General features: G+C 45.0%; 1 protein-coding gene across 1 annotated transcript; it reads right to left on the bottom strand.

Moving 5' to 3' along the window:
• Nucleotides 1-2,702: 2,702 nt before the first annotated feature.
• PRSS23 (serine protease 23) lies at nt 2,703-12,060 on the bottom strand. The gene is made up of 2 exons (XM_060605413.3): nt 11,920-12,060; nt 2,703-4,261 (listed from the first exon to the last, which is right to left on the bottom strand). The coding sequence occupies exon 2, from the start codon at nt 4,246-4,248 to the stop codon at nt 3,106-3,108; it is 1,143 nt and encodes a 380-aa protein (XP_060461396.2). The 5' UTR covers nt 4,249-4,261; nt 11,920-12,060; the 3' UTR covers nt 2,703-3,105.
• Nucleotides 12,061-12,528: the final 468 nt, after the last annotated feature.

The raw sequence follows: 12,528 nt of genomic DNA, 5'->3' as shown, positions 1-12,528 counted from the left end.
GCCCTATTTTTCTTTTCTTTTCTTCTTTTTTGGACTAGCTTCTTTCTAAAATCCAAAATTCTGAATAAAGTCTATGGGAAAAAAGTATCCCTAATTCTGCTATAACTTTCTGACTCTCCGCGACACGTGATTTGCAAGTTTATCCTCTCCCACTTTACCCTCGGAGCATTTCCGAATCTGGATACAGGGTTCTGGTTAAACCCCAAACACACCAATATCTGATGCCACTAGGGTCTCATCATACTTTCCACACCATCACCTTGAGCAAGGGCTGTTATGGTGATCCCCAAGATGTAGTTATTAGAACACGAAATTGCTCATGGGCATTATGTGAGAAAACGAGGGTTGAGTAATGGAAGATCTTTATTGACATGCTGATTTTAAAACATGAACAGGTCTCTTTACTACAGGACTTCTTAGAGTGTTCAAAGGGCAAATAGGCAATGCAATCCCTGATAAGGAGACGGAGTACTGGGAGGCATCTCCCTCCTCCTTGATGATGGTGCCCTTTTTGCTTGCGGTAGGAAATCTGGAAGGATGAGTTTTCGTGGCACACATTTTAGGAATGTTGTTCTACTCGTCTCACTAGGAATATACCCTTACAGTGTATAACTAATACATGTAAAACACTAATTATATTAATAATATCGTGAGAGTCCTTTCTTTGTCTTTTATTTCAAATCCACAAAGGTTTGATACCATGCTTCTCGTCACCACTGAAAAGCTGGGCATTTAGGGTTATTTTATCACCTGTGAGTTATGTTGTACAGAACATATGGTGCTATTCTTTAGTAAATTATACCTGTTTGTGAACTAAACACTGATATTATTTTGACTTTCTGCCATTACCTACCCTTGCTGAGGCCCCAATTATTGTCTTCTGGAAAATAGCTAGTTCAGAAATGTGAGTAAAATCCTGTGAAATGGAAGGCTTGGCATAAACGATCTTGCCTACTCTGTTGTGTCACAAAGGTGACAGGGCCACATTGTGAGGCTTCCCCAAAAGCAGAGCAACAGTCTTCAGGAGAGAAATGATTTCAACACTGAAAGCAGCTGGGGATACTGACTTACTGTAAGATATAGTTTAAGATGTGTACCAATATAGTTAACAAATTACTTTACTGGTCAAGGGCTATGGTGTAAATGCCTCCAAATCCAAAATTTTGCAAAAAATCAAAATCAAGAAATCAGGTGCTTTACAAAAGGAGCATCTTTTTTTTTTTTTTTTTAATTAGTTCTATGTGTTCAGTGAACTTCTTTTCACACCAAGCAAAAGCAAAAACAACCCCCACCCCCGCCCCAAATACCAAACATAGGGATGCAGACTGTCTTCTTCCTCAGGCTAGATTCCTGCTAGATTCCAAAGCAAACTGTACTGGAGCTCAGAAGAATCCTGGCGGGTCCTACATCTCTTTGCTACGCATAGTATTTCTTTTGTGACTTGAAGAAAGCACCATGACTGTACTTTTCTTCAGTGTCTTTTCAGGATTATTCTTCCGAAAAGCTCAAGAAACACAAACCAAAAGCCACACAGAGAATATCTAAGCATCAGTGCTGTATCTGAATGTCCTCACAAATAGTCACAAGCCAGGCCGTTACCTAAGGTATAAGCCCAGCAAACATCTGCCCTATAATCCATTTGCTTTTTTTTTTCTCCACTGATCCATTCAGAAGATGTGCTCAGGCTAAGATGCATAAAATGAAAACATAAAATAAGTCAAATTCTTTGCTTTAGAAACTGTGATTATCATATTGATAAGACATTCATAAAGACATTGACTGGAGTGGTGATTCTGATCTGCTTCTCATTCTCCCAATTTCCAGTTTTGCCACTGTACTTGATCATATGTGCCTGTAGCCTAAAGCATCCCAGTAAAAGAGGCCCTTTTAAAGCTAGTGGGGAAAATGTCCTATAGGGTTTTTCTTAAAGCGCCATCCCAGTATTTTTACTATAAAATAAGTAAAAGAGGAAAGCTTCCAAGCTGCACAAGTACATAGCTCCCTGAAACCACACTGAAAACTATGTAGAATAATTTTGATTAGGTTGTAGGACTGTGCCAGGCTCCAAACAAGTGGTTATTCTGTTGTGACATCTGCCAAGCAATACGTCCATTGTTCTCTGGAATTTAATTCATTTTAAATCAGTCCATCCAAATGATAAAACATGAGATGTGCTATACTCCAGGGGTAAAATGAAATGATTGTTTTTGTGTGACCACAACCGTTAGCTGGGAAGTGATACAGCCTGTTCTAATTAGGCCCCGATTATTGTCTTCTGGAAAATAGCTAGTTCAGAAATGTGAGTAAAATCCTGTGAAATGGAAGGCTTGGCATAAACGATCTTGCCTACTCTGTTGTGTCACAAAGGTGACAGGGCCACATTGTGAGTCTTCCCCAAAAGCAGAGCAACAGTCTTCAGGAGAGAATGATTTCAACACTGAAAGCAGCTGGGGATACTGACTTACTGTAAGATATAGTTTAAGATGTGTACCAATATAGTTAACAAATTATTTTACTGGTCAAGGACTACGGTGTAAATGCCTCCAAATCCAAAAATAGTATACCTGCCTGTCTAAGAAGTATCGTGAAATTTCCTAAGGGTTGTATGGGTGGGGAATACTGCCATCTGGAAACATTAATGATTAGGCATTAAAAAAAAATACAAGAGGAATCTCAGGAAAAAATACACATACATACACACATAAGAATTTAAGAATTTATATCTCCCATATGCCACATATTTAATATAAACCTTTGAAACAAGTTCAGATGAAATAAAAATCAAAGTTCTCAGAAATTAAAAGATTAACTTAATTGCTAAATATTCCCTATCATCCCAAACATCAGCATGTTTTTTTTTCACTTCTATGCAAAAGAATGCCTTTAACCTGTTTAAATGCTATATAATACACAAACCGGTTTTCAAATAAAGCCAGTCATCTTGCAATTTTTAAAAATTAGGTAAAAGATAATTATGACACATTACGCAAACACACACACACACACACACACACACACACTCACACACACACCAATGACAAAATTTGGCCTGTCCTAAAATAAGTACATGGAGACCATTAAGTGCCGTCAGGAAGGAACCCTGGGTCACCCCTCCCTACAATCCAGGTAGTTTCCTTTAATCCAATAGCAAATCTGGGCATATTTGAGAGGGGTGATTCGAACAGCCACGTTGAAGTCCTGCGGAGAACCATTCATGTCTACCCACTGGTGCCCTGAAAAAATGCCAATAATTTTTCTCTCCCACTTCTGCTGCTGTCGCTTCCACATCCTCACATAGACCCCGGACCCGCTGGCCCCGGGCTGGGCATCACACTGCTGGTAGAGCAGGTCATAAGTCTCATCTTTAACGTCACAGAAGCGGTACACCAAATTGCCTGGTCGATCATTGTCATAACCAGAGAAGTGGATTCTGCCCCCCGGCAGCTGCTTGGCAGGAGGGCTTACCCCAATCTTCATGAACTTTCTCTTGTGGGGTTTTTTCAGTTCCAGGAGGGCATAGTCATAATCCATACCGATGTCGTTGGCATTGCCTTTGATCCAGCCCTTGGGCACGTGGGTGCGTTTCACTCGGATCCACTGAAACTTCATCTTCTCCGGCATGGCTGAGCTCGAGTCGTTGGCTCCTTGGCCACCATCTTTAAACTTGGGCTTCAGGAAGCCCACTCGAAGTTTCTGGGTTCCCTTCACGTAAGTTTTCCCATCGTGTATGCAATGGGCAGCTGTGAGCACATGCTTCTCTGCCACCAGGGTGCCTGTACAGCCTGTAGATAACTTCACTGATGTTGAGAAGGGATAGTTGAGCAAGAAGTCCTTCCCAAAAATGCTGAATCTGCTGTCATAGCCATAAATCTGCCGCTTCCTCCGAGACTTTCCTGAAGACTCTTGTCCCCCACCACTGCTGAGGACATAAATGCCCACCTGGGTCTCGGTGCGGCTGCCATTGGCATAGAGCGTTTCATAAGACAGGTACCGCTTGGCCTCTTCATAAGTGGGCAGTGGAGTCCCCTTGTGACACTGGGGTCCACATGAGGAGGACACCTCCAATTTGGCTTCAGCCCCGAAGTCTGGCTTGCCTAAGTTGAGGGTGGACTGGGGCAAGACCACAGGGAGGCGGTAAGCAGGCCAAGTGGGTTTCCAGTGGGCACCATAGGGGCTCACCTGCCCCACAGCACAGAGGAGGAGGAGGAGGAGGTGGAGGAGGAGGAGGAGCCCTGGAATCCCCGCCATGCTGAGCACCACTCTGTAGGAACAAAGATAAGCAGGTCAGGAGGGCAAGGGGCTCAGCACCGACTGACTGAGGAAACAGCCCGGCAGCATGCCTGTCATTGTTTCCAAATCTGTGAACTGTCCCAGGAATCAGGGTGTGGAGACGAATCCCTAGATAATGGTCTCACTTACAACACAAAGTCTTGACCTGGGAACGTCTTTTTCGTGCTCAAAATGAATGGGTGTTCATTCCTTTCTGTGTTGAAGATGCCCCCAGTGATGCCCAACTGGGAGGCGGAGTGCAAACGTCATTAATCCCCAGATGAGCTGCTTGACTAGCCCCAGTTTCTGTGTAATTTTGAACCTTCTTTGGGCTGGATTCTAAATTTCTGCCCTCTCCTGCCTCCCTGATCCACCTGCCTTTCTTTCCTTCTTTCTGCTCATTCTCAGTACAGCATGTGCTTGGAAAATCCTCAGAGCAACTTGCTCATGTAAATTCAAATTACGCAGCTGACTGAATGACCCGGGCATCAAGGAAGGTTATAGCTCCACAGCATAACACTTACTGGGATTCATCTCAGTGGTTCCAAAGAGGGCACAAGACTTTTTTTTTCTATGAATTTAAAACAAACTTAACTACTATAAATTTAGTTCCAGAGTAGCCAGGTCTCTAACAATCAAGCTATTCCTCCTTCCTTTGGATTTGGTTGTATACTATCAGGATCTCTGTCAAAGATCTGAAGCTCTAATATTGCCTCTGTCATCACGTTGTGAGCTTTACTGCTGGTTACTTTTCAGGTGTTTGTATCTATGTTCCTGGCTCATCCGAATCACTGGAATTTGGGCTTCTGCTAGCGCTCAACAAAAACTTATTGAACAAATTTATTGAATGAATACTTGTACTAATGGAAGAGTGAATGAATTAACGTGGCTAAAAAACCCCACAGTTTTGAATGATGCGCACTGAGTGCTAATGACAGAGATGGATGTGGATGATGTGGTAACTCAGGGAAAGGGCATGAAATCCAGGTGTGGGGAGTTACAAGAACAGAGGAGCCATTTCAGGGGAGGTGATGCTGGAGACGGGTGCTGAAGGTAAAGAGAAGGTGGATAACATAAGGCAGAATGAAGGGGACACTTAGAGGGGACAACAGTATGCAAGGACACAGACATGCAACAGTGGAAGTCATTTCAGACATTTATTGTGTTTAGCTCAGCAAGGGTGGGAGAAAGGGCATGGTGGGGCAGCAAACAAGAGCCATATTATGCAAAGCTCTGTATACTAAATGAAGAAGTTGGGATTTTATCCTGACGTGTATGTTGAAAGATCTGGATCAATCATCCCACAAGAAAAATAACAATAAAAAACAAGATTGGGAGTACTTTCATAAGTATTCAAGCACTGGATGGCTCTGACTAGCTGTGAATCTTCTGTTCAGGAGAAGCTGATGTGGCAGGTGGAGTAATTTGTTCACAGTGAGGCATTCCCAAAAGGACAAGCAGGGGTTAGGTCTCAGAGGCTTTGTTACCTAGCAGGAGTGACGAAGAAACCATTTTCTCATCCCCCTTCTCTTCCTCTTTGAGAGTACAGACCTGCCTGCAACTTTTGGATGCCTTTTGCTTTCTTTCACATCAAACTGGAAAATCCCACTGATCTGATCTAGACCAGCTGAGCATGACAATCCACACTCCCAACGTCACTAAGCGAGCTTGCCCCAACCACTGCTGAGACCTTTCTGCTTGATTCTTTCTTTCTGATTCCACTTCTGTCAGAGAAAACAGGGATGGGCTAAAAAAGGAATGAGCTCCTGGAAAAGGTAATTCCTTGGGACTTCCTGATTGTTTGAAATTGTTTCTTTCTCTTTTTCCAAATAGGAAGAGTCCCTGGGCCCTTCTATAGGGAGGAAACACATCTACTTCTTTCTCTAAATCCTTAAAACCATAGGGCACATGTGTGTGCGCATACAGGTGTTTGCACGTGCTTGTTGTGGGGGGAGTGAGGGGGTAGATACAATCCTGACTAAAGGCTCTAAGTAGATGAGGGAGGGGATGCTAATGCTAGTAAAGCCATCCTCCCCAAAGGGGACTTCGGGGGTGGGATAGGTGTGGTGAGGACAACCCTTAAGGAAACTTCAGGAGATGGCTCTGTGTCTGATTATCCCCAAATTCTGGCTGAGGACCCAGTCCTTAAACATATCCAGGTCCTGGACAGCCTCTCCTCTATGTAAGCTGCTGTCCGCGTAACTAAACACCGCCCACACCAGAATACCTGCCAAGTGTGATATGTACTAGGAGCGCCATGTCTTGGACCCCTACACGCCACCTCCTCCTCCCTTTGACTAACACGGAGAATGCTGTTGCCTGCTGACACTGAGCAGCAGACGTGTTGGTCTCATATGCTCATCATCTAGAGCCTGCATCTTCGAATCTCAATCGGAAATATAAGTGTTAATTGGATCCTGGGAGTGCAGAGTCTGGACTATCTACTGCAGCAGAACTGCTCCAGTGCCATCTGTCTTTAACCCAACACAGAAACACCCATTGACAAGGGTGTCAGGGAAGAGGATGGCAAGAAAGAGTCTGAAACTAGTTCAAACACACTTTAAAATAATATATTTGACTAGGAACCCTATCTTAATGAATTATCCTCCTCTTAGGCAGAATTAACTCTAATCTCACTTTTCTAAGTGCTTTGCCTATATAGCAAGCCTGTTTAAAAAATGCTTTCAAAGTCCTTGAAGTGTGTTTCATTTCACAGTGATGTTATGGCTTTTTTTTTTTTTTAATGTCTGTCTTTCAAACAGAAAAAAAAAAAATGTTTTGGAACCTAGTGGGTCTGGAGAAATGGAGACAAGTCTTTTCCCGGGTGTGAGGGCTGGGCAGTCAGCTAGGCTCTCTCAGTAGCCACAACTTCAGTGCAGCCTCCCAACATACAGGATCAAATTTGTTCCTCAGAGAGATGACAGACAACTGTGCCAAGGAACTTTGGGGTCATTTACAAATCACAGAACGCTGGGAGAGAATGCTAAAGAGTCTACTGCAGATTATTATTAGAATATGAATATTCTCTATCGAATATTGATATTCTAGGTAGATGGGGCACCTAGGTGGCTCAGCTGTTACACAATGGACTCTTGGTTTCAGCTTAGGTCATGATCTCACAGTTCAAGCGTTGGAGCCCCGGCTGGATCTCTGCAGCTGGCAGTGCAGAGCCTGCTTGGGATCCTCTCTCTCCTCCTTCCCTGCTCATGCTGTCTCTGTCTCTCTCAAAATAAATAAATAAACTCACAAAATATTCTAGGTAGAATATCCAATATTAATTAAATAATATTACTAATTCAGACCCCTTACAACTTAAATTCTGATCATGTAGCCTGTGAAGGAGAAGTCAGCCATCTATAAGGATTGCTAAACCAACAGGGTAGGTTGAAGCTTTAATCCTTTAGAGATAAACTTCTTAGGTACCTCAAAAACACTAATTTCTAGTAGTCTGAAATATTGTCCCCAATGTTCCTATATTATTGCTTAAACTCATTAACTTTTGTGATAAGACCTTGTTCTGATGTTTCATATCTTGATTAAATTTTCTTTGTAACTCTGAAAACTATAAAACTGCATTAAAAAGACTTTAATTCAGATTTAGAAATTAATGCAGACTAATTCAGGTCAAATTATTCCAACTGATTAAGTTTTAAGTTTTATTGAAATATCATATAAGCTTCAGGTGTACAATCTAATAGCATTTAAATAACTGATTGTAAATTGGGAGATAAAGTTGTCCATTCTCAGGCTCCCTAATGGGTTTAAACTGACACCTGTACTAAAGGTTACAAACTTTATAAGCTGCTCCCCCCACCCTTATTCAAATGTGTGTTTAGGGTAGTTTAGAAACTATTCTGAATAGCAACCTGAACTGTATGATCTCTTTAGTCTTTTTAGTGCTGGTCATTTCAGGCCCGGGATTCTCTAATTTTATAATTTTCCAGGGTCACAAAAGTCCAGGGCAAGCACCGTGTTGTATACAAACAGGGTCTGCACCATCCTTTACTGCTCAGGAGCTTACTTTCACACAATTAAAGAGGAAGGAGGTAGAGGGAAAAAGGAAAATGTATCTTGTTAATCTCTCGCCTATCTGGGAGACCAGATTTCCCTCATCAGTTGGCCAAGAAAACAAATGCTTCCAGCAGAGGGCAGCTTTCAAGAATGGAGTAGAAGAATGGTTGGGTGTGCTGTCTCAGAAAAGTGTGAGGGGGAAACCTCACCCACTAAGGCCCTTTCCCTAGGCATTCACACCCTACCCTGACCCCTTTCCCATTATTAATACACCAACGATAACCATGATACTTAAAAATTAGGGTGATAGTTTTGCATTAATTTCTCAACTCACCTGATAATAATTTCCTGAATAATTTCCCAGGACACAATTAGTTTCCATTTTTATAAACTCAAAGCAAGTCTGCACTATGCCCCTTTAAGTTTATTTAAACAAACACTCTGGGATGCAAACAGAAAGAATAAAAACATTCATATCTTGGGGCACCTGAGTGGCTCAGTCAGTTAAGCTTCTGACTTGGCTTTAGCTCAGGTCATGATCCCAGGGGTCGTAGGATCGAGCCCCGAGTCAGGCTGAGCATGGAGTCTGCTTAGGATTCATTTATTTATTCATTCATTCACTCTCTCTCTCTCTCTCTCTCCCCTTCTTTCCCCTCCCCCTCTCCCTGGCTCTCTCTCTCTCAAATAAAAAATAAATAAACATTAATAATCTCATTATTGGAAAGGTAACTGATGGATTACCTAACTTTAAATTCTCTCTTGCCTTCACAAATGAATAACTTTATCCAAATAGAACTGATGAAAATATGTATACTTAAAAAAAAAGAATGAAGATTTCCAAATCTTAGCCTCACTATATATAAATCCAGATGAAGAAAATTCAGGCCTACAACGTTTCATTTCTAGAAATAAGCTTTTATTGGCTAAAGATTCCTCACATATATAATTATCTTTTTTACATTTAAAAAGATTATATATATATATTTATTTATTTGAAGTAGGCTTCACACCCAGTGTGGAGCCCTACAGAGGGCTTGAACTCATGACCCTGGGATCAAGACTTGAACTGAGATCAAGAGTCCAACGCTCAACCACCTAAGCCACCCAGGTGCCCTTATCTTTCAAAGTTCTCAGCTAAGTATCCTCATGTATCGCCTGAATGACAAACAGGATGAAAAGTTAAGGTGTATTACCATGTTTAGTAATACAGAAACTATTCCAGCTCTATCTGCTGCATAAGAGTTACACATTCTGTGTTTCATCACTCAATAGGAGCCACTGTCCTGCTGTCCACGGTCTACAAATATTTATAGTTTATGAGGATGCTGCTGCTTCACGGTCCACTAATCATCTTATGGTGAAGGGACCTTGCACATCATCAGAGACGTACAAACAACATCTATCTGCCTGGAGACCAGACACTGGAACCTCTCTGTCCTAGATCTGCACCTTAGTTTTCAAAACTGCAACAACACAGGTCTCCTCAAGAGGGCAAGAGTTTGGGGGAAGGATTTAACTCCTACAGCAAACAAGTGCTGGGCAAAAGAAAAAAAAAAATCTAATCCTCAGGACATACATTCTCTATTGTACAACAGATGAATTCCTGTGACCACTATAAACAGTAATGTCGAAACAAACAGTGGGAAAGTCTGTAGAGATAAAAGTTTTGGACACCATCTGGAAGGATAACAAAGGGTTTTCCATGGAATCTGTGGCCAGGAATACTGAACAGTGAAACCATGCTAATTCCTAAAGCAAATACCTAAAAACGAACAAAGCTCTGTGAACCCTCTGCAGCCAGGCTTGCTCTCATTTTCCTGAGTCACAGAACCTGTTAAAGGAAAACAGACCTAATCACATACTGGTTTAAGAATTATAGCCTGTACAGGAAAGAAATGCAGGGCGTTTACAAGCCCAGCCACCCGAAACATAACTTGTGGTCAAACGAAGTTTAACTTTTTCTCAGATTTTAGGCAAAATGAACTATCCTGGTGAGCTTGGGACAAACCTGGTGACAGAACAAGAACAGAGTGTATAAAATTCAGTGGTGAGACCAGGAGATGTGAATTCCCCAGAGTCAGGGGGAGTTATGCATGAATAAGGCCTGGTGGACTGAATCCTAAGGGATCAATGAGAAGAAACATGCAGGAGAACTTGAGGCTATTAAACACTGCAGACGGGGGGCCAGTAATGTCCTCAGACCCACTAATGGGCACTTTGGCACTTAAACTACAGACAGAAAAGTGCACCCATATTCACCATCTAACTGAATAAGTTGTCAGTGTTACAAAAATAGGATCCCTATTAGTTACCTAGGAAGCTTCCTTTTCAGTTCAGGCACAGGAAAGCATGACAAGTTATCTCCTGACTGTTTAAGTGGGGAAAACACAGGTGAAGCAAGTTACTCAAATGCCGAAGGTGTGCCTACCACCAAACTTTCCCAAGTAAACATAGTGGCTTTTGTAGCATCTCCTAAATTCCTTCTCCCCACTCCACCTCCAATCTACTCCTGTCATACTTGTGGAGAGACCCAGAGTCCTACCGCCTGTTTAAAACGTCTTGGACACCAGGAGGATCCTGAAACAAGTGCAGTAAATACCCTCTATTAATTGGCATTATGCTTTTGGCCACAGCTGACTTCAAACTATAAATTCAACCCCTTCCAGCAAGGCCACTGGCCCATCTGCTCCTGAGGAGCACGTAGGGACTCCTTATGTTCCGTCTCAGGGGCTGAGGGAAGCCAGACCATCTCAACAACAGATCCTGAGCAACCTGGAGCGTTCCACCAGCCAGGGGCTGTTTCTTTTTCTAAAGTCTCCGTGGGTGTCCCCGAAAGGACAATAAAACACCCAGGATTTTTATCAGCTGCTTTTTCGAGAGATGTTGGAAAGCAACCCTAATTTGTATTCTGGAGGGGAATGGTGGTTTTCCCTCATCGAGATAATTATTCTCCCTCCTCTTTTAAAACAATTTTTAAACTTTTCAAACTTTTATCTAAGTTAACTCGGGATGAATGTCCACAGGCCGTAGAAGAAACATTTGCCTCCAACAACGATGATAGTTCACAGATAGTTTACAGGGAAGCACGCAGTCATCACCCAAGGCTCCAGAAAAAAGATCCTATCCTAATCCCCAACCTGTGTTTGCTTGCCCTTTCTTTGCTGGCTAGGATGTGTTCATCATCACGTGCCCAGAGTTAAAAATTAATTCTCAGATCATGCTGGAATACACACACATGCAAAACTCAAAGAAAGTAAGAGGTGGTGGTGGGTGCGGGTGTGCGCGTGCGGGGGAGGTGCGGGTGTTGTCACAGCCCAGCTGCAGGCGAAACTGCCCGAGCCGGCTCTTTCCCTACTCCCACCCAGCATCCAAGATAGCACTTTCCAATCCGTCCTTCCCACCCGCTGCACGGTGACACTGCGTGAATGCTAGCGCCCCGCAGCCCCGGAGTCTCCGCGGAGCTCCCAGCCCGGGTCCCAGCCCTCCAGCCCCGAGGGCGGCCCGGCGGGGTCTCGGGTGCCCCCCGCACGCAGCCCGCAAGTCACCCCGAGCCGCGCGCACCGGCCCTTTGTCCCGCTGCTCTCGGCGCCGCGCTCCCCGCGCGTTCCGGCGGTGCCCCCAGCCCGCGCCCGCACTCACCCGCGCCGAGCAGCCCGCCCGGGCCGCGGCTCGCCGCGCCGTTCAAACAGGTGTGGGCGCCGGGAGGCCGCGTGCGGCTCCCATGCCTGCCCCGCGGCGCGACCGAGTGCGAGCAGGCGGGCGGGCGAGCGGCGCCGGCAGCGGGCGGTTCCGCCCCCCGCGCCTCGAGAGGCCCGCCCGCCCCGCCTCCGGCCTCGGGGAAGCCGCGCGGCCGCCGCCCGCCCCCCACCCCCGCACCCTGCCCGCGCACCCGCCCCCGCCCCTCGCCTCAGGCCCTCCCCCAAGCGGGGGTCGCCGTGCGGTCCGCGCAGGTGGGCCCCCGCGTTGCGGCGGCTGGCGCCGGTCCCGGCCTTTCCGCGCCAGTCCGCGCCGGTCTCGCGGAGGGCCCGCCCGGCCCGGGAGCCGCGCGCCTTCACCCTTCCGGCACCGCGCACCCCCGTGGCTCGGGCGCAGCCTCCGGAGCGAGCCTCGGGCCTTCGCCGCCTGCACTCAGCTGCCTGCTCGCGAAGACCTTGGGTGCCCCCCAAGGTGGTCCCCCAACCCCAGCCTAGCGCTAAGAACTCGGGCTACACCTGGGGCGTGGGGAGCCCCTCGGCAAATTGAGGAATT

This window comes from Panthera onca, chromosome D1 (genome assembly GCF_046562875.1).
Source record: "Panthera onca isolate mPanOnc1 chromosome D1, mPanOnc1 haplotype 2, whole genome shotgun sequence".
NCBI classification, from domain to species: Eukaryota; Metazoa; Chordata; class Mammalia; order Carnivora; family Felidae; genus Panthera; species Panthera onca.
This window is presented reverse-complemented; position numbering and strand designations above follow the sequence as displayed.